We start from the raw sequence: 27,530 nt of genomic DNA on the forward strand, positions 1-27,530 counted from the left end.
ACATTGACCCTTCTGGTTTCAAAGATAAATTTATTTATTTGTTTTTTAATAATGATGAAACTCTTTAAAGAAAGATCTGCTTGTGTTTTGTAAATTAACTCTATTACTTCAGGGGTTAGTATCATTTTGTATTGTTAGATGGCAAAGAGTTATTTCTCCTGTTTCTTGATATTCAAGTTTTCTACCTACCCACTTATTTTTTTAAATTCCTGATCACTAGCCCACTAATTTTTAAAAATTCCTGATCTTAGATTGGCTGCCCCAATTTAAATGGCCAGCTATATTTTAGGAAAGAAAAATTCACTCTGTGAAAAACAGGTAAGAGGTTGAGAAGTTAGTGGCAGTGCGATAAAGGAGAAAGAGTAGGATCAAAATGCATAGTAATGTGTATGAAGGGTGGGAGGAGCCAAAGAAGCCAGTGAGCTGACAGTGGTCACCTGTCTAGCATAGGATCTCAGCATTCACGCCTCCTTCACCCTCCATAGAAGTATGCAGGCAAGAAGAATTCATGTTATGCTCTTGATTCTTCTCTGAACTCCAGGGTTGTAGCTCTCCAATTTAGTGTCACATTATGGGATTCTGAGGATTCTAGAAAGGGCTACATTTCCCTTGATCCAGGTCTCTTTTTCAGTCTGGAGCTGGGACACAGTGAAATTCAGTGAGGGCTGACACCCATTGGCAGTTTGCATGACTCCATATATGAATTGAACTCATGGCTATGGTAGTACTTTCCATACAAATTAAATCCCCTCTCCCCTCCACTACCAGCAGAGCGAATGTTAAGTGCTCCCATTGTCAATAGCAAGAGTCCAAGAGCATTCTTTTGTTTTACTGAGGATACTCATCAAAATGTATTTACTTGACTCTTCTGTGGATGAGAAGGTGGTGGAGAAAAGTGTTCTACAGAGTTTTATTCTATGCTGTCAGATGAGCTTCAAAGTAATGAGATTTGTATGTTACCTGCCTGGTTGCATGTGAAGACTGATGAACTTGTGCTGCTGCTGAACTTGTAGCACAAGCTCACTGTGTACGAATGAACTTGCCTCATTCATCACCACTAGTAGCTGACAACCTTTGGACTCTTCACAGCTTGAAAACTCTTCTGTCCCTTGAAAGCATCATGCACTCTACCATAGTATTGTGTGTTTTTATTTCTTAAAAAGAATGCATTTTAAACAAGTTGTCACTCAAAGGAAAAGCTCATGGGCGTTTTAATAACAAGTTGACTAAAATTTATAAGATATCAAGTACTCCTCCCTCTTCTGCGTGGTAGTCATGAGCCAGATTCACGTCCATTAACCATAGTCTGTTACTTTACCCACCGTGTCATGGAGCAGAAATAGTAGATAGAAGCCAGAAGACTTGGGTTTGATTCCATCCGTGTCACAACTAAGAGCATGACTTCTGACTAGCTGTTATAGGACTGTGCATCATATATAAAGAGAGTGAAATCCCTATATGAAAAGTATGGTTATCACAGTGTCCTTTGAAGATTTTTAGAACAATGTCACTCTTTTAGTGGGGCTAGTGTATCAAATATACTGGTATATGATGTTCATTTTGTTTATTCCAACATACATTAAAATCTTTAGGGGTGTTAAGAAATGAATGAATGACATAGATTTGGTATACAAAAGATAATGTAAAACTATAAGATATATCATCTCTTACATTATAGCTCTATACTCAGAATCAATCATGATTGTCTGGAAACCATTAGCCAAGAGTATTACAGTTTCCAAAATATTGGCTAAGAGTGGTGAAGAGCTGGCTATAAGATATAACTTTTATGTGATTACCACATATAGGGAAGAAAGAAATTGAATGCAATTAGACCTGGAGGGAGAAGCCCATAAGATATAATTATCTGATTTTGGTGTTTCCCCCCTACCCCGAGATTTATTATTTCATAGAGTAGGATGCCATTGGGAGATCTACCACGACTGAAGAGCTAAGGATTATGGCCACAGGTACAGGATAGCACTTCTGTTCAGCAGCTCCTCCTTGAAGTGTCCCCTTTAAGTGTCTGTGTGGTATCCGATGTTCACTCTCTCCCAGGCCTGGGAGATGAGGGGATTGGTCTTCTCCAGTCAAGGTCCCTCTGCTGAGAATTGGAACAAGGGGACACATTGCATTGGCCTATCTTTCAGAAAAATGACTGCTGTGATAGCATACATGTCTCAAGAGCTTTGCCTTGATGGACGTGTGTTTTTGATGATATGATGTTGGTATCCAACCCTCTGTGGATAGCTTGGCATATGTCTTATTATATTTAAACAGCACTGACTGATAAAGTGGATGTTAATTGGCAGTTAGTGGCAAGGCTGCAGATCTTTGTTATCCAGCCTTTCAGCTAACTGATCATTAACTAGGAGGAAATGTTTGACCCAGAAGGTCATTACTGTTATTAAGTGGGAAAAGAAATTAAAATGCTCCAAATTGCTTTTTTATGAATCAGATGAGGATTTAAAAAAAAAAAAAAAAAAAAAGGAGAAAAAAAGAGAAAAGATAGCTCCTTTTATCTTAAGAGCCAGCGTCTGTTTACAGCCCAGCTCTTTTCCTGTCCCTTTAATGGTCATGTTTATCGGGAAAGGGATATTTTTCCAAAATCTCACTGCTTTATTCTCCAGAACATTACTACTTTGACATTAACTTAAAAACATAAATTTCACAGTATTCTTCAACATTTCCTAGAGAATGCAATTCCTACAATTTTTGAAGGAAATCGTTTTGTCTGGATGCCATGCAGTTTCTTAAACAGGCTTTGAGTAATTTTTTTTTTAAGTGAAAATGTGACTAAAAGCAATGAGATTGTATACATCTATTATGTAAAATTATAATAGTATTATGTGTATCTTCAGAATGTACTTTTTTTATAAGGCATTTATGTTTTATTGAATTTTGCTAATTAAGCCTGAGCATCTGCCTTGTAAGAAAATTGTGAATCATCCTGCACCTTCTTGATTCATTTGTCAACTGAAGAAAAAAAAAAAAAAAAGCACAACATGAGAGTTGTGAGTTAGGTTTTATTTGGGGAAAAATGATGACTATCTCCTGGGAGACAGCATTTCAGAGCTCTGAGAAACCATTCTGAAGAGATAGGGAGGAAGGTCAGTCTGTACGTGACTTTGGGGAAGTGGGGAAGTACCTGCCCTCAAGCACACACTTTTTTGCAGAAGGTTGCAGCTAGTCACAAGGAGCAGATGTCATCAGGAAGGATTTTATGCTTTTCTAGTGATGAGGAGATGCAAGAATTGGGCTCATAAAAATCTTCTGAAAATATCTAACCGAAGACCTGTTCTGCCAGTTTTCCCAGAGCGCAGGGCGTCTCACTCCTGATCTCCACCTTGAACTCTTTTTTTTTTTTTTTTTTTTTGTCTTTTTGCTATTTCTTGGGCCGCTCCCGCGGCATATGGAGGTTCCCAGGCTAGGGGTCTAATTGGAGCTGTAGCCGCCGGCCTACCCCAGAGCCACAGTAACGCAGGATCCGAGCCGCGTCTGCAACCTACACCAAAGCTCACGGCAACGCTGGATCGTCAACCCACTGAGCAAGTGCAGGGACCGAACCCGCAACCTCATGGTTCCTAGTGGGATTCGTTAACCACTGCGCCACGACGGGAACTCCCTTTTTTTTTTTTAACTCAATGAGTTTTATTACATTTATAGTTGTACAACAATCATCACAATCCAATTTTAAAGCCTTTCCATCCCAAACCCCAAGCCCATCCCCCCACCCCCAACCTGTCTCCTTTGGAAACCATAAGTTTTTCAAAGTCTGAGTCAATAGCTATCATGCAAATAAGTTCATTGTGTCCTTTTCTTAGATTCCACATGTAAGTGATAGTATATGACACTGATGTCTCACTGTCTAACTTCACTTAGCATAATTTCTAGGTCCATCCATGTTGCTAAAAATGCCATTATTTCTTTCCTTTTAATGGCCGAGTAATATTCCATTGTGTATGTTGTACCACATCTTTATCCTCTCCTCTGTTGATGGGCATTTAGGTTGTTTCCAGGTCTTGGCTATTGTATATAGTGGTGCAAAGACCATTGGAGTACATGTGTCTTTTCGAGTCATGGTTTTCTATGGATAGATGCTCAGGAGTGTCCACCCTGAACTTTTTCAGGGGGTCTTGAGGGCCAGGAGCTTCAGTGGCTCATGATTTAATCCCCGTAGGGGTAGGTGGCAAGTACCATTCCCCAGCTGGTACATTCTCGACTTTTGAGACTTTGCCTCTTCAGTAATTTCCTAATCACCCTTCTAATGCAAAAAGAAAATAAAAATGGTCCGACAGGGTACTCTGAGTCTTGGCAATTAAAACTTCGCAAGCAAATTGTCTCCTGAGAGAAAATATTACTCTCTCTTTTAATAAAAGGATACAATTAAATCCTCCCTAAAGCCTCTCTCCTTCAAATGTATTAATGCCTTATGGAATATATGAAAATGGAATCGCATTTAGTTGAAAAACTAAGCAAGAGCCAAAACATTTCTACCCATAAATTGGTTTATGAATATTAAATATCCCCACATTGGCTCTGACTAAGAAAAATGAGAAAATGAAAGGTGTGGTGTGCTCTGTGCTTATTACCTTGCTGATTTAGTTCTAGGTTCAGTTTTATGCCCTTAGCATCATTGCCTTTTCTTTTCTTTCTTGGTTGCGTGATGCATTAAGGTTTGGAAATGCCTGTGTTTTAACTATGGGGCTGGGATTCCTGGATTTACGTCTCAAGACTGGAGAAAGCAATTGAATTGTTTGGAAATCTCTTTAAATTAAGTTTCAAAGCTACTGGGTTTATTTTTGCACATCTTTTTCCCTCTTCCAAAGCTTAGGACTGGACTGTGGAAGCCTCTTTTAGCTACTTAAAACAAAACAAAACAAAACAAAAAAACCCTGTATCCCTGTATCAAATAAGACTGAAGGAGATGGGCTGCAGTGTTTGAAGGCAAGAGCATCTGATCTCCAGAGAATCAGAAAATCTCTTCTCTGGTTGTATTTGTAGGTACTTTTTGTTGTGTTTCTTTTTTTTTTCTTTTCTTTTTTTTTTTTTTTAACAGATATTGCTCAAATGAGCACAGCATGGCCCAGATGGTGTTTAAAGCTGCTCAAGTTTCTTTCTTTCTTTTTTTTTTCCAAGTTTCTTTTATGTAACTTTCTCTTCAAAAGTGTGTTCCAGCTGGGAATCTATTGGGCTGTTAAAACTAACTTTGTCCCTTTTATGTTCTTGTTATTTCTACACACATACACACATGCATGCGCGTACGCACAGACCTGCACACAGGCAGGAACAGGGCCATTCCCAACGTGTGGCATTGAATCATATCCAATGGGGCCAAAAGGAACTCTGCGGGGCTTTATTAACTGTCTCTCAGGCTAAACATTTTATTCAGTTGGAAGACAGAAGAACTCTGCAGGATGACTTTGAAAACAGAGAGTAGAATTCTTCCCCCACAGACAGGAATTCTTTGTAAGGTGCCCACCTTCTCATAGGAGCCTTACTTAAGAAGAGGTGGAAACAGGCATTCCATTCATTTCCGAAGTGTACACAGCACTGTCCTCGTTCAGCTGTGTCCCCAGCAGTGAAAATTAGCATAGTGTAACCATTTCTTTAAATGCCAGGAACATGCATTTCTTCTGAAATGAAGCAAAAACAGGTACTAGCATTTGTGTGAAAAGATCACTCTGCCACTGTACCATCAGAGTTTGATTTGGTTTGTTTGTCAAGAGGTGTGTTCCCTGGTCCACTGGCTCCACTACCCACCTTCTCCATACTTAAACTATGCTCCAGGCAAGCCAACTTAGTCTCTTATTGCCATTCCCTCCTTTTTACTTTCCTACTCCTTTTTTTAAAAAAAATTTTATTAAAATATAGTTGATTTACAAAGTTGTGCCAATTTTTGCTGTACAGACAAAGTGACTTAAGCATACACACACACATATAAAGAATGTATATATATATATATGGATCGTGTGTGTGTGTGTATAATTATATAATTTTCCATTGTGCTCTATCCCAGGAAATTGGATATAGTCCCCTGTGCTATCAGTAGGACCTCGTTGCTTATCCATTCTAAATGCAATAGTTTGCATCTATTAACCCCGAACTCCCAGTCTATCCCACTCCCTCTCCCTTCCTCCTTGACAAACACAAGTCTGCTGTCTATGACTGTGAGTCTGTTTCTGTTTTGTAGATAGGGTCATTGTGCCATATTTCAGATTCCACATATAAGTGATGTCATATGATATTTGTTCTCTTTATGCCTTTCACTTAGTATGATAATCTCTAGTTGTATCCATGTTGCTGCGAATGGCATTTGTTCTTTCTTGTTTATGGCTGAATAGTATCCCATTGTATATATGTTCCACATCTTCTTGATTCACTCATCTGTCAGTGGACATTTATGTTGTTTCCACGTCTTGGCTATTGTCAATAGTGGTGCAGTAGACATAGGATTACATATACATATATTTTTTCTTTTTATGGCCACACTCATGGCATATGGAAGTTCTCAGGCCAGGGATTGAATCCAAGGTGCAGCTGTGGCCAGGCCAGATGTTTTAACCCACTGCCCTGGGCCAGGGATCAAACCCGTGCCTCCTCAGTGACCTGAACCACTGCAGAAGGATTCTTAATCCACTGTACCAGAGCCCACAGGAATTCCCGCATGTCTCTTTTGGGATTAGAGTTTTGTCTGGATATATGCCCAGGAGTGGGATTGCTGGATCCTATGGTATTCACTTTCCTGCTTCTACGCATTGGCTTGTGCCCTTCACCTGGACCTGTTATATCCCATTATCCCATCAAGGCCAAACCCAAAGACCATCATCTCCATGATTTGCTCTCTGCCAGCCCAGTCAGGGTGTCTCGCTCTTCCCTCAGAGCCCTTTTTCTTTCTTTTTACCATTATTTAAGAATGTCTATCCCAGACACCTACTTTCATTATCAGCTTCTTGAGGACTGAGGTCACTTCGGATGTTGTTTTGTTTCCCTCAAAGCATTAGCCCAGAGAAGACCTGTTGACTGAGTGAAGGGTGAGAGATCCACCTAGCCATGGCTGGAAAAGTCCTTGGAGACCACTGAGCAGAATTGTTCAATTCAGAGTAATCTCTTCCTAGACACATTCAGTATATCACCTTGGTGTCCTTAGCACCATCTACTATACAATCTGTTTAAATCTGTTAAAGTTATCAAAACATTCTGATGCTACTTGGTACACAGCCAATACCTCCAGACCCCCAGCCACCTCTCCTTCCAGGCCACCTGCACGCTTCCCAGCAGGATTATCCTCTGCCCACGCCACAAAGCAGATTGAGGTCTGGGACAGCCGAAGCTTCCAGGACCCAGCTCCAGCAGTATGGCCACTGTCAGTTCTCATTAATCAGTTCTGCTGCTGCACTGATTATTAAATACTGACCGTTAACTTTTACATTCCCTCTGCCAATATCGTTATGGCTAGTGCGACACCCACCGAAGACGCTTAACACCACATGCTGTTTATGGAGTTTCGTCTGCCCTTCATTTCAGAAGAGATGAAACAAGTGCTCTGAATAAGTACTGGAGATCCTTGAGCATTTTCCCAATGTGGCTGCAAAAATTAATGAAATTGGGGCCCAAGTTTAAAATACAGATAGAGCTATGGATATATCCTGTGACTTAAATATAAACTTGTTTCATTGAGGAGTAACTAGGGAATTCGATTTCATTCGGACCCCCGTGTGGCAAACAATTGGAAGCATATTAAAACTATTTTAAATAACAAGCATTTATTGCTTTTGCCTATGATATGACTTATGTAGGAAAGAATCCAGTCCAGTGTGTTCCTGGTTATATAGCCTATGGAGGTCTTTAAAACCTAAAGTGTATTTATTCTGCATTTAAAGATGTTTAGGACTGCCTTGTGCTTTAATGTGTGCTCTGCGAGCAGCACTGTTTCAGCGCTCCCCCTATATGCATTAATGTGTGCAGGGAAGGGAAGAAGAGCAAGGAATGATAAACTGTGTTAACTGCGCAATGTTCAAGTCAGATTTATCTAAGAAAGAATAGTCTGGTGCATTAATGTGAATATTCAAAGATAGATGTTTATCTTAATGGACTCAGAGGTACTTACAAACAACATAATTGCTGCAGTCATTTTACAGGGCATTTATTCAGAGCGATTATGCTTACTCTTTCTTTTATGTAAAGAATTCTACTTAGAGGTTTAAGTGAGACCAGGACGAGGGTGGCCAAAGAACCAGAGGTCAGTTTTTCCTGGGTTTTGCTCAGCCCAGCCCATTTGGGATGATGACTAACAAAACCCAGATCTCTTTTAGGGCACTTATTGGGCTTTTTTTTTTTTTTTTTTTTTTTTTTTTTGCAAAAACTCATCTTTTAAAATACTAAATTGTCCCGGTTTCTAGAGTATCACATTATGTATGACTTACTTTTAGCCTATGGCCCTGCAAATAAGGAACTGACTCCCTAGCACATGGCTGTAGAATTGCAAGATACATAGTTTATGGGCTTGTCTGGGCCAATGAGGCATTTTGTGTCTTGAAAGCAAATACACTCTTCCAGAGCAACTCCTGATCTTGACAAACAGTTTATAAAAGTATTACTGCCCCTGACACCTCCAAAGGTCAGGATTAATGCTAATTTGACAAGGATGGGAAGTAGTTCCCTCTTCCATCCCTATCACATTCTGCAAACATTCTCCTGGCTTGCCCAATTCTATTTAAATCAAAAGTCATTCCCTGAGGACCTGCCATCCATTTAAATATACATGGTACACCTAAGCTCTAGTCCAGTGCTGTATTAGTCCTGTGGGTGATTTCAAACCAATAATAAATGATGTCGTAATATTAACACATTACAAAACAAGCATCTCTGAGTAGCTGATATTCATTTCAACCCACACAATAATAGCACAAGGTAGATGTTGTCTTAAATTTACTAAAGAGGAGACTAGAATGCAGAACTCTTGTGGTCACTCTGGACTTCCTCCTCAGGGGCAGAGTTCATGCCTTTTGACCCCAAACACAACATTTTTTCCTTGATATTATAGTTGGCTCTTGGGTGACCATCCCTTCCCTCCCTGAAGCAGCAAATTAGAAGGGAAAATGTAAGTCAGAATGTAATAAATATGCTAAGTGAGATTTGAAGAAAGTACTGAGTTAGCATGCTAGAATATTTTATTTTTTAGCCATAGGATCAGGAAAAAGCTGCGTGAAAAATGAATTTGGATTGGGCCCTAAAGAAGGATATACAGATTTTTTTTTTTTTTTTTTTTTTTTTTTTTTTTACCAGGTTTAAGTGGAATGAAGTATAAATAGAGCTGGGTAAGCCAGAACATTGTTAGGAGCTTATTAGGCCTGTTCAAAGCATAGCAAACATTTATTTAATAGTCAGAATGTGGTGGTGCTCATGGGGCAATAGTGAAAGATCATTCTGCAAAGTTTTGGAGACGTTTCCTCATGGCTCAGCAGGTTAAGGATCTGGATCTGACTGCTGTGTCCCTGGTTATAGCTGTGGCATGGATTCGATCCCTAACCTGGGAACTTCCACATGCTATGGGCACGGCCAAAAAAAAACAAAAACAAAAACAAAAAACTTACAAGTGGAGGACCTTAAATTAAATTTTTTTTTTAAGTCTGCACTTTGATAAACAGTGGGATAAATTTGGACCAGAAGAGTGGTGCATTGAAAGTTTTGTTTTTATTCTAACAACACTTTCTAGGGTTCATTGAAAAGACCAAGGTGGAGATAGGGAGTCTAGAGAAGCTCAGGAATCATCCAGGCAAGCAGCCAGGGCACTAGAAATGAAAAACAGAGCAGCATTTTATTAGAAAAAGGCTTCATTAAGACTTGATGCCTAGAGGTATGATGCTGAGCAGGGAGGACTCAAACATGACCTTGAGGATTTGGGCTCAGTCCTGGAGGTACTGACACCATAGTTATAGGCAAGAAAAGCAGCATTGGATGGAGATGATTAATTCAGTCCGGGATATGTTGATTGCAGATACAAGATATTCAATTGAAAGTACTTTTCTTTACTAAGGTAAAAATTTTTCTCCCTGCTTACCCAACTCCAAAATGATCTCTCCTTTTTTGAATTCCTTTTGGACTCCTATCAGGCCACAGAATTGGTATATTGAAGAGCACTGTAATTACAGTGGAGCTTTCCAAGTCCCACTCCTGAATATTATTAAAATGCCACTTGGTGATTGATATGCTCATAAGGCAGACACCCCTCAAATGGTGCTTTGTATCATCTCTGTTATTAGCTACTCTTTATGGATTGCTCTCACCATTAGGATTGTGTTTAACCTTTAGTAACCGAACATTTGACCTTCAGTGACTGAAGAAGAGGTAAATTTCCTTACTTAAAAAGAATTCTGGAGTCTGGAAAGTAGAAAACTGCTTATTTGAGCTCATATCAGATACTTGACAATATCAGAGTCAGCTTCTCCAGTCTTCTGGTCACAAGATGGCTGCTGCAGCTCCAGATATCCCACCCAAATCCAAGGAAGAAGGGAAGGGAAGTTAGACCAGCCAAGTTATCATCTTTTATTAGGAATAGAATAACATTTCTAGAATCCCTAGAAGACTTCCTTAATCATCACTTTGCCTGGATCAATGCTACATGGCCACCTCTAGTTTCAAAGGAATCTTGGTTAGGCTGGTCACGTTGCCAGACCTAGCAAGGAGGAAGAGTGGAACGGATACTGACAGTGTCTCCAACACTTGCCGTTTATGCTGCACTGTAACCCTTTGAAGGCAGGTATCATGTTACCTCAGGCCCTACTCCCACGTTGTGCAGTGCTGTCCTCCCCACCAGGCACTTTGCTGGACATACAGGGGTCTGAGATGAGAAATGTTTTAGGAACCAATCCTTGCCTAGTATGCTAAGACATCCTTTTGTCTTTCGGTTCCTCTGAGCAGCCTTAGGAAAGGAATGTAGGAGTTTCTGATAAATGTTTAGAAATACTTTTTTAATACCCTTTAAAAAAAAAAGGAGGGGGGGGGCGCTCAGAGGGAGAGAAGAAAAAGACTCCATACTGGGAGGAAATCTATGCTCCTGTAAAAATAGAATAGGCTCAAGTGCATTCTTCAGTAATGAATGCATGAAAAGAAGCTTCTTAAATTATGAATGTGGCTTCTCTTGTTTATTGCCCAGTAATCCTGTGTTATTGATTTCTGTTTATTTCCAATCACCTAGAATGAGAGGCTGTGTAGTTTAGAGATCTTGATCTCTAAAAGATTGTCATGAAAGACTCTCTGCTGTATTTAGCTGTTTATTTTTTGCTCTAAGTGATTGAATCAATACAAATACAAACAAAACACTTTTTCTTTTGCTCCTAGTCTTCTAGCCTGGGGGGTGGGGTGGAATCAAGACAGAGAAGCTAAATAAAGATGCCCAAATTAAAAAACAAAAAGTCCCATCAAATGGCATATTGATTTCTTTCAAAGAGGCAGAGTGTAAATTAAAAATATTCTTCTGACACTGTTTTTAAAGATGCCCCTGACTCAGCAGAATCAGTGCTTATTGACGTTCTCTTCCCAGAGGGATAGTTTTCCCCAAATGAGCCAGCTCTCCAGGTTCTCAGAGGAAAACGCTCACAGTCAATGCTAGCAAAACTCCATGATTCCGTCTGATCTCTTCTCAGTTCTGGTTTTGCCATCCACCACTGCCTCTGCGTGTGTTTAAGGACATTGTAAAGTTTTTTAGAAAATTATGCTATCATGATTCTTAAAGTGGTTTCATCAAAACCCTTCTCAGAATTGGACAAAGTGGGACTAAACAAGTCTTGGGATCTTACTCTGGGATATTCTTTGGAATGTTGTTAAACACCGGTCTAGGCAGATCTGGAGGAGAGGAGAGGCAGAAGGCATGGCAGTGGAAGAGCCATCCCAGTACAGGTGTTCTTTCTCCCAGAGACCCCTTGAGACAGTCATGCTAGTTAAGATCTACAGTCATGCGCTCAGAAACGAAACGCAAAAACTCAGTTTTAGGAGCATAAACTATTTGTCATAATTTGCCTTTCTGAAAGCCACATCAGATCCCTTTGGCCTGTTCAAAAATATTTTGCAGTCTTGTTCACAAGGGCAGCTGTGAAATTTGCGGGGATTAGTGTAAAATAAAACCCCTTGTTCGGAGAACAGAAAAAAAAAAAAGTATCGTCAAAGTACTAAAGTAGGAAGCTTTTTCCTTTCTTCCACAGTCCCTTGACTTGCTGAGGTGCTTTTTGTTTGCTATTTAATGCCTTTTTAAGTAAATTAAAATTAAAATTTTAAATGGTTAGCATGAATATTACCATTCATCTTAATACTGTGCGGTGCTAGTTTTAAAGGCAAATATAAGAGACTTTAATTCAAATGCGGAATCGATGAAATAACAATTTGTTTTTTGTTTTTGTTTTTATTTTATTTTATTTTATTTTTTTTGTTATTTTTTATTTTTTTAAATTTTTTTCCCCCACTGTACAGCAAGGGGATCAAGTTATCCTTACGTGTATACATTACATTTTTTTTTCCCCACCCTTTGTTCTGTTGCAACATGAGTATCTAGACATAGTTCTCAATGCTACTCAGCAGGCTCCTTGTAAATCTATTCTAAGTTGTGTCTGATAAGCCCAAGCTCCCGATCCCTCCCACTCCCTCCCTCTCCCATCAGGCAGCCACAAATCTATTTTCCAAGTCCATGATTTTCTGAAATAACAATTTGTACTTCATAACTCCTATATGCATGTGTACTTTGTTCTCACCAGAAGAACAGAGACTGCTCAAACCTAACTCACTTGTTTTTATTTCATTCGCCAATTCATTCCTCGTCTACCAATACTAATTTCAGCTTACTAAGGTAGGACTGAAAAGAAAAAGATCTCTGGGTTTTCCTTTCTCTCTCTTTCTATGTCATTATTTTTCTAGGAAGTGATTGGCTAATAGAAAGAAGTGAGGGAGAACGTGTTCTTGGCTGTTCGTGTTTTTAGAATTCCATTGCTTTCTCTCTGCTTTCTAAGCAACCTCTGGTTCAAAAAGAAAGCATAGCCTTTTGGGGCTGTCAGTACCCCCACTTACTCAGCAGAGGTAACCCACTTGTGTGTGCGTTCATATCAGAGGACATGATGAGAAATCCTAAAAGAGGGAAATGCGGAGGAGGTCAGCGTTGGACTGAAAATTTATACCTAGTCACTCTTGTCCCCTAGCCTGGGAACCTCCATATGCTGTGAGTGTGGCCCTAAAAAGCAAAAAAAAAAGGTTAAGCGTTTCAAGATGGAGTTCCCTGGTGGCCTTGTGGTTTGGGGATCTGGCATTGTCATTGCTGTGGCAAAGGTTTGATCCCTATCTTAGGAACTTCTGTATGCCCTGGGCACAGCCAAAAAAAAAAAAAAAAAAAAGAATTTCAGGATGGTAAGAGTAGAGTATTAAACGAAGCACAAGATCCTTGTGAGCACAGAACCTTTGCGTGACCACATAGCTCTCATGCCCTGGACTACACCTGCTGTATTTCCAACGCCCACCTTGCCAATAAATGAACGCCTTTGCATATAAACTAGAACAGGAAAAAGTTTTAGCCTTGCTGTCCATCAGAAATGAGAAACGAATAGTCTTGTCCTTTCCCACATAGAAGTTTTCCTGCATTTTTAAATTGTTTTGAATCTATATCGAACATGGGGTTATCCACTTAAGGCTAGTTGCAGCCTAGGAATGAGGATGTGACCTCTGTAGGGTAACTGAGTCCATCTGGGATCCTGAATTTCTCATGCAACAATACTTGGAGACTTTCTCTAATTTAGGATTTATAATACAAATCAAAGAGCTATATATGAATCCATCCCCCCATCTTTCTCTGTGGGAGGTTGATATTGTCTTCCAGACATGAGTAACCAGAGATATATTTTCATGACAAGGCCGAACTCCTTTGCATTTTTCCTTTCTTGGGGTTTGATATCAGGTTCTTCAAGTGGCCCTAACTTTTCGCTCTTGACTTTGACTCAGACTTACTCACTGCAGATATTCTGCAAATCAAGTGTCAATTGCACAAGCATTGCTTCAAGTACTGCTGTTGCTCTGACACTTAAATCTGACTTTTCTAATATTATGTCATATGGCTGAGGGGGAGATAGTCTTTTTGGAGTAATAAGGAATAGACAATCTTGTCTTTTTATCATTTGTATTTTACATTCAATTCATTGCATTTGATTGTTCTAGTAACTTTTCTGGGCCACATCCTAAGTTCTGGGTTGTGCAAAAATGCTTTTCCTTCTTCTGTTAACTCTATGTCGTCTTGAGCTTGCATTTCTTATTCAGTTTCTTGTTTACTGGGCATGAACTTCCGTCATGCTTAGTTTGGCAAGGTAACCCTTCTCAACTCTTCTCTACACTGGCAGACCTGACAGATGTTCACATGCATTGCATACTCTTCAGTATAAGTGGCCTAGCCATAAACAAAATAAATATGAGGTTATGTTTGATTCTGAGCATTTGGCTGTTGCCCCATTCCTTTCTCTCCTGCTCAGCCAGCATACCTCAGTTCATCATGGACCAAAGATTGAGAGCCACTGCTATTTGGACTGAATGGCTAAGTTACATCTTTTTTTCAGAATTGCTGACAAAAATCCAGGATTGGCTTTATTCTGAGACTCCTTGTTCTCTAATGTTTGGGGCTTATTAAGTCTTCTAAGCTGTGCTCTCAACCTGCCAAGAAAGGCTGTTTCTCCTGTGTTCAGTGATAAGGTTAAGCTACCAAAAAGAGGGCCAAGAAGATCATTTCACATAGAAATATATCTCTATTTTCCCCCCAAACCTATTCCTTCTCCCTGAACTAGAAAGCAAGAAAGGACATGGAGAAGTGAATTATATCAATATTATTGGCTCAACAAAACACATTTGGCTCAACAAAATAAAACATGCTCTCTAGAATGGACACTATTCAGAATTTTAACATCCATTGACTGATACCTACATCACCATTTGTAGGTCACGTTAATATTTGGCCTTGGAGGAGTTTCCATTGTGGCTCAGCCATTTGCCAACCCGACTAGTATCCATGAGGATTCAGGTTGATCCCTGGCCTAGCTCAGTGGGTTAAGGATCTGGTGTTGCCATGAACTGTGGTATAGGTCACAGAGGTGCTCTGATCACATGTTGCTGTGGCTGTGGTGTAGGCCAGAAGCTACAGTTCTGATTCAACCCCTAGCCTGGGAACCTCCAAATGCTGAGGGTGCAGCCCTAAAAAAAAAAAATTGGCTTTGGTCATTCGCCCTCTAAAAATAGAAGCTTGATTTCAATATTTTCATTGGAATGAAGAGCTAAAAAAAAAAAAAAAAGACAAAGGAAAGAAAAAGAAGAGGGAGGAGCAGAAAAGGAAGGCAGGGGATAAGAAAGTAAGCAAGTAAGAAAGGTGGACTAGGCCTTTGGAGCTTGAGCTAAATAGTTGGCATTCCCTTGTCATGGTTAAAGCCTCAATACTCAAAACAAGGTTTGCAGGAGAAAACCAGATGAGTTAACAGAGGGAACACAGCCAAGCTTTTCTGATTAGCAGTCCTGAAGAGGGCTGCACCAGTAAGAAAAGCAGCCATTAAAAAGCCAGACCTTTGTGTGTATATAATCAATAGGAGCCTGATCTAGATTCCTAGAGATGGTGTGTGGTTGGATGGGTGTGCTTTTTATTTTTTTGATTTTTTTTCCCCTGCCTTCTAAATAATATGTAATTTCTCCAGGCCAAGAAATAAATTGAAAGGATTTAGAGGGATTTGCTTATCAGTGGAATACCACGTAGCATTACATTCCTCCTGCTTTTGGGAAGGTACATTGAAGTTTGGTTAATCTTCTGTGGTTCAATACTCCTCTTCCCTCTGTCAGGCTGCCTTGAACAACAGATAGATTAATCCCCCTTCTACCCACTCTCTTCCCCCCCCTCCCTCTCCCCTCTCTTGATCCACCCTTCCTTTTTTGAGCAGATGGAAGAAAAATCTTAAAACTGGAATGGAAAAAAAAAAAAAAGATACTGCACCACATTTATTTACATAATTCCAGAAGACCTCAAGGATAGAAATAAAGGACTCCAGTCCTTGGCACAAAATTTGGCTAAGCTTAACTTGGCTTTTCTACTGTTAATTAAATCTTGAGTCTGCAAAGGGATTTCCTTAAATGTTAATTCATTAGAAAAAGTTATTATAAATCATGTCATTCTTTATCCTCCTCCAGTACACGTGGCGTAGAAGAGGAAGAAGGTGGAGGCTATTGAGTAGAGTTTAAAAAGAAGCTGGTGATACTATTCAATTCAATTAGATACCCATATCATCTGCTATCTTTAATGACTGGATAAATAATCAATTTTTGTTATGGTGGATACCACTTAGAAAGCTCACATTAATTTCAAGTTTTTGTAGCTGATGGTTAGTGCTTTCTAGTTTAGCCTGGCTTGAATCCTCATAGTCTGTCAACTCCATGAGGATAAGACTGAATCTTTCTAGTCCTCAGCCCAGTGATTGACACATGAAAGACTGTTAGTGAACAATTGTTGAGGAAAGACTGATTGAATGAGTAAATGCATGCATCCATAGAATCATATATCCAGAACAATATTTCTTGTTTTGTTTTTTTATTTACTTTTATTTTTTATATTCCGTTTTCTGAGAGAACTCTGTTCCAGTTAACTCATTTTGGTCATGCTGAATGCAATATCTGTAGCCCAAGGCAATTTGCTTTAAGGTCTTCTCATTCCAAGGAAGATATGTACACAATCATATCTTACTTGGCTAGTGGTCGTTTCCAGGTAGAGAGAAGAGAGGACAGTTAAATCTTGAAAAACTACAATGACATGAACTCCAGAAGACCTTTTGAAAATTCACAGGATTCTTTTCTAATACAGATACTTAGGCATGTAGAGGTAGGACATAGGATGTAAGGGGAACTCAGAAAGCATTGTAACCAGAAGGGAACTTTGTCCTATGTCTCCATGGTTCAGCACCTGTCTCGTGATATGCCCCTATCTTTTACACTTGGGCATGACAAGTTCAAATCATTTATTTCATTTCCTTGCCATGGTGTTTCTTGATTCTTTTGAAGATGACTGCCAAGAGGATGCTCAGAATAAAATGATGGCATAGATAATCACACTCATATCATTTTAGCATACCTTACAGTTGTTTCTGGATTGGGCTTGAATTGGGTGATGTGGTAGGGTGAGTGGAGGAGAGGGAAGGGATGCAGTTATTTCTTCTAACAAGCTTGCCTAAGCTCCAGGGTTTTCTTACCTTTGGTTCAGTCTAAAAATCACCCCTCATGTGTGTGTATGTGTGTGTCTGTCTGTCTGTCTGTCCTGGGAGAGGCATATCTTTTAGCATTGATCAAAGATTGGACTGTGCAATGGCAATGATTTGATAAAGAAAATTTTAATGAATAAATTTAAATTGAGATGACTTTTCAAATTTCATTTAAGCTTATCAGTTGACCTAAGAATCTTTATGTTCTCATTAAAGGTATCTCAGACATCCTTTTTTTTTTTAAAGTGGAGAATAAATACTCATAAGAAAGCTGTCTAAGACCCTCTCTAATATGAGATACTCCAGCTCCACCACAGAATGGAAGTACAGAGACAACAAACTAAAGCCGAAAGCATTTGAGGGAATTTAATTCTTTTTAGCATAAAGCAGCTGCAGAGATATATGGCTGTTTTCTGTGGGACTTCAGAATATTTATGGGCCTTTCTCTTTTCCTTTTTCACTGGAAGGAAGGCGATCATCATTCTTGAGTATGTTATTTATAATTTCATAAAGCTGTTCTGTGGCAGGACTTATTTTATCTTGTGTTTAATCTCGGTCAAATAAACGCACTTCCAAGGGGCTAGGTGGAAAAAAATGATTATCATCCTAAATGATTAGCTTATTCTCAGTATAAGATAAAGGGCTGAAGTTTGGAATTTTGTCACAAAGAGGCATCTGGGCAGTAAGGAGGGGACATAGTAAAACTCTCTTGATCTGTTCTGACCATGGCAGCAAATATTTTTTTCCATGTCAAGTGATGGATAACAATGAAGAATGGTGTGGAATCATTCCTATACTGAGATTGGATAGAGTCCTTCAGAGTAAATAATTTGAATCAGGTGATTATAGAAACAATAACTCATTGAAGGAAAATAAGAAGCCAGGTGGGTGAAACTGAGGGGGTTGGGAGGTAAATATACCTATAAATTTACTTGGGTGGACAGAGTTTTGAGCTTTCTTCTGTCCCAGCTTATTCTAAGGTAATTTCAATAAACATGGCTGGGGGGGGAAAAAAGAATATAAATACAATAAAAAATCTTTCAGGAAAGGAATAAAGAGGGCTCCTGCCAGAGAGATATTTTATTGAAAGTTATTATAATACCTATCTTTAGTTTTATGAGTCCTAATACAGAACCAAGTAATTTCAACATGTGGATTAGAAATATGAAATGCATATTTTAAACTAGGGTAATATGAATTATTATTTTTAATATAGGACTTGGCTAATAGATAGGGACAGAAGACTATTTTCCTCCCCTTGAGAAAGCAAGGGAAGGTCTTTCGTCTGCCTCGTGGGGGGATGGTGCCATCAAACCCACGCGCTGTGTTCTGAAACCATGTGTGTTAGTGCCCAAAGGAAATGTGATAATGGTACTGATGAGATGTAGGGGGCAAAGGAGAGGCATCTGGTAGAGCAGGATATTAAATTCACGCTCATTATCCAAGTTTGCCAGGACAACACGATAATGCCTGTAGCTGTCATGCTGTCATTCTAGCTCATCTCTTCACTCCAGTCATTCTGTACTACTTGTGTGTATACAAATAAACTGTGTTTTTCCATATCTCTGAGCCTCTGCCGAAACTGTCGACTTCACCTAGAATGCCCTTCTCCTTCTCCCGAGAAAGCTCTCAGCTTTCCCCACTTCACTACTGCCTGTCCCTGAGGACTCATTTTCCACTTCCCCTTTGCCTAAGAGCCATCTCTGCTCCCTTGCCATTTGCTCCCTTCCTGCCTTATGCTTACTCTTGTCATAGTGTTCAGTTTACTGTGTCAAGTTTGCCTGTGTACCAGACCCTCTCTTCAGAGACTGTGAATTCCCAGAGCAAAAGAACTGTTTTATCCATCACTTCATCCCTCATAACTGTTACCATGCTTGACACATAGATGTTCAATAAATATTTATTAAAGGAATAAAGGAAGGAAGGAAGGAATGAACAAAGCACTTTGATGCTGTAGTCATACATCACTGAGAGAGTCACATGTCACTGATGGAGTAGCTCAGCCACTAAAGAACTGTTTGCTTTGGAAGCAGTTACTGGTCTTCTGTTCTTCCTTGAATGACTTACAATGTTGCTATTTGACTCAAAGGACCCACAGTATGTAAACACTTTAAACTTCCAACATAGCCATTGGGAATTATGAGAGCTTTAGACAACCATGGTGAAGGGAAAAAATGTGAAGATGACCTGGAAGGCACCTGTATGAACATTCCTCACCTAACTATGAATAGAAAATTTCCCTAAAGCAATACTGTTACTTGAAGGAGTGTGCATGGTGGGCGGTTAAAAATAGCGGATGGACATCGCTTCAAATGTCTATACCGTTGGTTATTATGAGACTAAAAGAGTTAATGTGTATGAACCGCTTAGCACAAAGCCTGAATAAAGCAAGTTGTTTTTTTGCTTTTTGGGTTTTTTTTTTTTTTTTTTTTTTAGTACATTGGGTTACTTTTAAGCAAGTATTTTAATAGCTGGTAAATGAGTAGGCATGATTCTAGATCGTTCAAATCTTTTTTCTCTCAAGAGTAGTAACTGCTTTCTAAGGAATTATGAGTAATTATGAAAAAGGTCTGTCATTGTGGGAAAATACACACACACATGGCCCAGAGCTACTGCATTTTATTTAAGAAAAAAGTCTATAGTTCCACTCTACTTATAGTAATTGTATCCTGAGTTTGTGAAACATACTTTACCAGCCACAGGAACCAATAGTCAAAGACGTGTGCCTTTTCTTCCAAGGATCAGTTAGAGCCTGCACTTGCTAATTGGGGAAGGGGACAAACAAAGAAAATTAAAAAGAAAGTCTTGGATTTTCTGAGAGTAATTTTGAATCAAATTGTCATTACTTTAGGAGGCAATCCTAAGTGTATATCCAAAAGAGCCTTGGTTTGTAATTAATTAATTAATTAACTTTTTAGGGCCACACTCAAGGCATATGGAAGTTCCCAGGCTAGGAGTCTAATTGGAGTTACAGCTGCCAGCCTACACCACAGCCATAGTAACACGGACCCAAGTTGGGTCTTCGACCTTCACCACAGCTCATGGCAATGCTGGATCCTTAATCCACTGAGCAAGGTCAGGGATTGAACCCATGTCCTCATGGATACTAGTCAGGCTTGTTACCACTGAACCACAATGGGAACTTCCCTTGGTTTGTAATTTTTGTAGTTGCTGTTGTTTTTGGCTTCGCCTATGGCATTTGGAAGTTCCCAGGCCAGGGATTGAACCTGAGCCACAGTAGTGACAACATCCAATCCTTAGCCACTAGGCCACTGGGGAACTCCTATTGTTTTTAGGTGGCAGGCCAGAAATATTTAAAAAAAAAAAAATCCCTAAGGAATTCCCACTGTGGCTCGGTGGTTAACGAACCCAACTAGTATCCATGAGGACTCAGGTTCGATCCCTGGCCTTGCTCAGTGGGTTGTAGATCTGGCGCTGCTGAGAGCAGTGGTGTAGGTCACAGATGTGGCTAGGATTCAGCATTGTTGTGGCTGTGATGTAGGCCGGCCACTGCAGCTCTGATTCAACCCTTAGCCTGGGAACCACATATGCCACCTGTGCAGCCCTAAAAAGACAAAAGACAAAAATAAAATAAAAAAATAAAAAATCCCTAAATATAATGTTCTTCATCCTGAGCTCCTTGCATATCAAAGCTTGTTGCCCCTGACAGAGCAGGCCTTTCTGAAACTACACAGTATTCCGTGGCAGGTGTGGCAGTGTTGGATGCCAGGTTCTCCAGATGAATATCGTTTACCACGTTGGGCAAAGAAGGGATTGAGATGTTTGTAATTGCTCTGAGAGTTTCATTGGCTGTGGCTGTAAATGGTGATGTTGAGGTTTGTGGGACAGAAAGAAAGGGGCCGCATTCATGTAAGACTCAGAGAATGTCTGGACCCAAAGACCTTGGAGACAGATCATCTTCCAATGAATTTTTAAGCTCTCTTGGCATCTACATGAGTATATTTTTCTTTATCATTCTTCATGACAGATCCAACCAGAAATGGCGTTGGTACCAGTTAATGGAGGTAAACAATCATTAGCGATGAAGAACAATTCTATCATTAAAGATAGAGTGTGTTGGCAGTTAGCTAGTCTATTTAGATTAGGAGTGGCTATTATTGATTGATTGATTGATTGACTTAGCTAGTTTTAGCTCATATTTATTGAGTGTGTACCATATGCCAGGAGCAGAGCTTCCCTTTTAACATTGCACTTAAATCACATGCCCAGTTGACGATAAGACACTCTGTTTATCCCAATTTACAGATGAAAACACTGAGGCTTGGAGAGGGGGAGTAACTGGCTCCCCCAGGTCACTGACTACAATTGTAGGAGCTGAGATGTGTAGCTATGATGTCTAGAGCCAGACCCACTCTTACCACACTTGGCTAGATTGCTTGTTATTGCATCTTCTTTGAGTCCAGCCACCATTTAGAGGAGCTACTGGCAAAACGTGCTTCTGTTGCCCAGAATGAACATTGTTCTCATCCACACTTATAAGAAAAACACATATCTGGGAAGTGGGGCACAGGGCAGTCAACTGGGAAGAGAGGGAGTGAGAACATGGGTGAGCATGTGTGTGGGGCCTGCACTAGGGGTGGAGGAACCCATTTGGGGGACAGAAGTGAATGCGGTGATAGGGAAGGAGAGGGGCTGAGGACAGTGTCCCTCAAACCACAGAGGAGAGAGGATGTGTAGTATTAGAAGAGGCGGGGGAAGCTGAGAGGAAAATAGTAAATATCCTTTCAAGCACAGAGCCTAGTATTTTTTCGTAAAAAAAAAAAAAAAAAAAATTAAACCCAAAAACACCTACATCATTTATTTGACCAATAAAAATTAAAATAACTTTCAGAATTAAGTTAAAGATTCCTCTAATATGTTAATGCCATTTTTGTTTTCTATTGGAGTTATGCATCATTTTTATACATTTGCTCAGTGACCTTTTTAAACTCCATTTCCTGGCCTTCAAGTCTTGAGACAGGCTCATTAGATTTTCATTAATTCCCTGGTTTTCACTCATTTCTAGGGACCAAAGCTAGTTAAGCCCAATAAGAGCCATTCTGTAAGGTCCTTATGATCCAGTCACCAACAAATAATCTCCAATTGATTACATTTTAGAAATGTATTCTCAATCTCTTTTTCATTACTACCCTCTAAGGAGTTTTTCAGACCTATTTTTTTTTTTTTTGTTTTTTGTTTTGTGTTTATAATTGCCCTTCTACATAAAATTTTAATAGTAGAGATACTGCATATTCGGTTAAATACTGTGGGCTCTTGGCAGGTCACAGACTGTTTTCATATCTAAATTCCTCCCCTTCCTGCCCAAACAATTGTTACTGGCTGTGGGAGGTGTCATCCCCATGGAAAAGGCGCGCTTTAGAACTCTCAAACAATGACGGTGGTCCTTCCCCAAAGGCTGTTTGTCTCTTATAATTGCCTTCTGCATGTTACAGTTAGTGTTTATGCTCTTTCCATCTTCCTTCCCTAAAGGACCGGAAGTGGACTGTATGGGGCCGCATCACAGCAGGAAATTCCAAGAGAGTGAGCCTATAATTTCTCTAACACGAATAATGGTGCCCCAGGGTACAACTGCCAGCGTCAGTTGCTGGAAATGAAATGCACACATCAGTAGCATCTAATTGAAAATAAAAATAGGATGTTTGAAAAATCTTTTTCTATTAACTCTAAAGGAGAGCAGGGGTTGAAGGATCTCCCTGACAGGTGTTGCATTAAGATCAATAACATGGTGTCAGGCACCTCTCTGCCATGTCAATTAAGTGAAGTCAGTTACCTAATGTGGTTTTCTATTGTTCTTTGCTGTGTCCAGTGATTCTGTCTACTAAGTCTGTCTCAAGGAGGGTGTTGTCTGGAAACACGAAGTAGATAGGTTGTCATGGGTATTCACTTGCTAGGGCTGCATAGCAGTTACCACAGGCCAGGTGGCTTATATAACAGAAATTTGTTTTATCACATTTCTAGAAACTAGAATTCTGAGGTCAGGGTGTCAAGGGGGTTGATTTCTTCTTTCCTTGGCATGTCGATAGCTGTTTTCTCCCTGTGCCTTCACATCGCTGTGCTCCTTTGTGTGTCTGTGTCCTAATCTCATCTTCTTATAAGGACAATAGTCATATTGGATTTGCATACCCAAATGACCTCATTTTAACTTGATTACCTCTTTAAAAACCCTGTCTCCAAATACCAGTTACATGCTGAGGTGCTGGGGGTTAGAGCTTCGACATGTGAATCTGAGAGGGGGCATAAATCAGACTGTAACACCATGTAAGAGGGGGCATAAAGAAGCCTATGAGAGCCAAAAATACATTCTTTAAGATATATCTGCTCACATCTTCACTGTGTTTTTTTACTAGCTGTGTGTCCTTTAGCAACTCACTTAACCTCTCTGAACTTCATTTCTCTTTAAAAGTATAGTAAGTATCCTTGTCCCAAAGGATTATTGTGAGAATTGTGTCTAATTAATCAGTAATAAGTATAACTAGTAAGCATATATACATGTTTAGTACAGCATCTGGCTTGTAATTGCTTTTCCTCTTGAATATGGATTCAGACTTCAATGCATTGGGAATAATAAGACCAGAAAGTCAGTTAATATTATTAACATCAAGAAGCAGAAAGCAATGAGCATTTGTTGAACAACTTGTATATTGGGTACTCTTACACACAGAGTAGGACAAAAATTGCTTTTTAAACAAGATCTGTAGATTAATTAGTTGATTGACTGAAAGAGTATTTATTGTCATGCAATACATACCAAGTCAAGGTCCAGGCCTTCTCTTCTACTGTGTAGTTACTGCCCTACCCACAGTGCCTTACATTTCTTGCAGCAGCAGATTCTCTGGCATTGGGGAATTTCTGCAGGATTTAATAGGAAAAAAAAAATTGTCTAAAGTTGAATTACTATGGTTGCAATCAGAATTTTTTCTGCTCTCTTCAGAAACAGCCTTACCTGTGTCCAGAGGCTGTCGTGTAGTAGCTGTCTGCTGGTCCACATTACAAATTCAGCTAATTGCAGCAATTACATGAAGAAATCGCTGATAGCAAGAGAAGCGATTATGCTATTCCTGAACAGACTGCATTCCACAGTGTTCATTAATTATGCCAGCCTATAGCTCCACGACCACCAAATCACCCACTTGAGACCGCATACCATATGCATGGAAATCCTCTCCAAGCTGCAGTGCATTTCTGAGCCGGCTTCCTCTCTTGTATTTGCCACCATTTGCAATAGCCCTTCTCCTGTTCTTCTTCCTGAAATTGAAATAGAGTCAGGCTGCACAATGTGATGTACAGGAATGGGAGAGGCTTAAGCCTCCTGGAACCACTTTGGGTCCCTAAGCTTTAATGAGTCCCACACAGATTGTCTGAACCCAGAGCCATTCACAGCTACACAAGAGTTAAAAATTCTTCAGCATTCCCTCTTTAGAGAAGAGAGACAGTGATAATGATGGAGGCGGGACACAGTGATAAGTCTTTGATGCTTTTGTTCATTGGTTTCCTTATCTCTTTCTCTCTTTTCTTTCTCTTCCCCTACCTCATTATTTTATCCTTGACATGCACAGCCAACATCAGATGACCTTGTTTCATCTGCTGAATGTTCAAGTGATGATGAAGACTTCGTTGAATGTGAGCCAAGTACAGGTAGGTTAGGTCAGTCTTGTTTTGCTTGCTTTATTTTTTCATTTGCAAAAAACAATACATACATATATGTGAATATACGTGTGTTATATATATATTATAATGTGTTAATGTGTGTATTTCCTATATCTATATATGTATATAAATACATATATAAATATCAATATATAATCAAAAGCATCAAATCCCATGGAAGGAGCCATAAGATCCCAGGGAAATTTAGAGTCAGTTTCTTGACTAGCCTGAAGAAAAGTCCATAGGACATAACTTTGAGCAATCAGACATCCAGATTAATCACCAAAACAACACATGTACAGCAGCCTGTGGCAGCTATGAAACTGACAGAGCTGGGGGCATGAAGATTTCTATATTGGAAGGAAATATAGAGAAAATGTGAAAAAAAATCATAAAGCCAAGTGGAGTCATAAAGACCATTTAAACCTCATTAACTGTTCTAATTCTAAGTGGCAAACAAAACAAAACCAAACAACCAAAAAAACAAACAAACAAACAAACAAAAAACCATTTTCCATGGGATTTCAACAGCAGTTAACATGGTATTATATTTATACTAATTTTGTTCATTGTGTGTTTAGAGAATTTGTGCAGCAATACAGCAGAGTAAACACAAAATTAGTACAGAACCATGCCATGTCAACGGCTGAGATGCTTCAAAATGTATCTACTGTGCTGAAGTTGAGATGACTTTGGCAATTAGAAGCTTCAATGTGTTCCCCATTTGCACCCAGATACATTTTGATGTTTTACGGTCTTTCTTTATAGTGAGCTATATATGATATAATGTCCAGCAGGCAACTGCAGTCCCTGAGTACTTCCTATCAACTTCCCCAAGTCATCTATTTGAGACTTGCTATAAGTTAAATATTTATATATCTAAAATAGAGAACAGATATCATCGAATTTCTGTGTATGTTTAATAGAGTTAAAAGTTGGAGTTGGGTAAGGATTTTATTTCCGCAAAGGCCAAGAGAAATAAATAGAATTTTCTAGCTGACTCTTTGGGTTGCTTTACAATTTTTTTCCTTTAAAAAAAAAAAAGGAGAGCCGTTAAACATTATCTTTTGTTAATTCTGGGGAAATTTAAGATTCATGAAAAAAGTATTAGTATTAAAAAGTAAAAATCTTTCATTTGTTACCCTAAAATGATTCACAATTTTCCGATTTTGTGGAAGCCTGACTGCTTGGTATCTTGCACATGGCTTTGGATCCAGGAAGTTCTGTGGGTTCCTGTTCTTAGCATTATACAGGGACATGTCAATAATATGTAGGGTCACTTTCCATTCTGGAGTGTGATCTGTTCCTTGGGAAGGTCAGCTGAGTGGGAGGAAAGTATCTGTGACCTGTTTAGTCAGATTTTTTTTCAGGTTATTGGGTAATAATCTCAGTATATCAAGTGAGGCTTTACCTCTAAAGGAAGATACCTCCAACCTATGCCAGAATATGGGCAAGAAATTTTCATTCATTATTTAATTTATCTATTCATTCATTCACTCAATAAATATTTCTGAGCCCCCAGGCAGGATATAGTTACCTCTAGATTTGCCTTCCTATTCCAAGAGTTCTCACAAATGAGCTGTGGGAAGATAGAATATGGACCTACTTATCAAAATTGCCTCTTTGGCAGAATTCAGTTCGCAAATATTTTTTGAGGGTCCTCTATCTGTGTTAGATATCAAGGATCCATGTATGAATTTGACATGATCTCTATGACATATGTTAAATGAACTGATTTTGTGGCCACTAATTTAAGATACTTGGACTTATAATTTAGATTTTCTATTTGTCCTTTTTCTGGTCTTCTTGCTTTTATAGCAGTGATATCTGTATATATGTAACAATGTTTATGAAATCTTTAGGTTTTAAGTCTTATAAAAATCTAGGCTTGATTATTCTGAATTATCACCGTCTTCCCCTGCTACCTGCCCCCTCCCACACACAGTCATCTCCATAGCAACGTCCATAAGAAGACAGAGGGCTTTTCCAGATCTCAGATTCACAAGGTCTATAGCTTTCCAGGTTGTGGGTGTACGTTACCATTTGGTACTGAACATGAACAGGTCCAAACTTGAATGGCCTCAAACAAAGTCCATTTGCTTTTTAGTGGCAGCACAGGTGTTTCATCTGATTCAAAAACAGAGGACAGAACTTCAGTGCCAGCATTTCTTGAGTGTATAATCACATGGGGCAGTGGGGGAACAAAAGTAGTTTTTAAAACAATCTGTTGTGTTCCGCAAGGGAGTATGGGAGAGAATATATAAATAAAGTAGGCGACATAGTGCCCACCCCAAAGCAGCTAACACGTAGCTCTAAGAAACTGATATTGATTCCCTCTGCCTGGGATTGTTTAACTCAACACATTTGAAGAATGAGCATTTCTTTTTTCTAAATTTACTCCCTAAAATATTCCTGGCAGGTGATTCAGATGCACAAGGAAATATGTCGGAGGCATATTTAATATGATGAATATTAAATATGATTAATACTGATGAAGATTGCATGCATGGAGGTATCCAGTCCTTTTATGCATTATATGAAAACTATATAGGCTTCAGATTTTTCAGAAATAATATGGATTAAAAATCAAAAACATCCACACAGTTGTTT

The 27,530-nt window shown here is 39.3% G+C and overlaps 1 protein-coding gene across 43 annotated transcripts in view; it reads left to right on the plus strand.

The window, feature by feature from the left end:
* NRXN3 (neurexin 3) overlaps positions 1–27,530 on the plus strand; it is a 1,642,123-nt gene that overhangs the window by 1,566,604 nt on the left and 47,989 nt on the right. For 35 of the 43 annotated variants that reach the window (XR_014811220.1, XR_014811221.1, XR_014811222.1 and 32 more), the window contains one exon: positions 24,830–24,908. Coding sequence is in view for 37 of the 43 variants with exons in the window: in XM_084969910.1 (XP_084826036.1) it covers positions 24,830–24,908 (79 nt within the window). In the remaining 6 variants the exon portion in view is untranslated. Of the gene's footprint in view, positions 1–24,829; positions 24,918–27,530 lie in introns of all 43 variants that reach the window. The other 8 variants (XM_084969924.1, XM_084969906.1, XM_084969916.1 and 5 more) reach the window with 1 other exon arrangement.

Source organism: Sus scrofa, chromosome 7 (assembly GCF_054392235.1).
Source record: "Sus scrofa isolate SSC_HxYL_T2T_F1_AM1 chromosome 7, Sscrofa_HxYL_maternal_Yorkshire_Landrace_v2.0, whole genome shotgun sequence".
NCBI lineage: Eukaryota > Metazoa > Chordata > Mammalia > Artiodactyla > Suidae > Sus > Sus scrofa.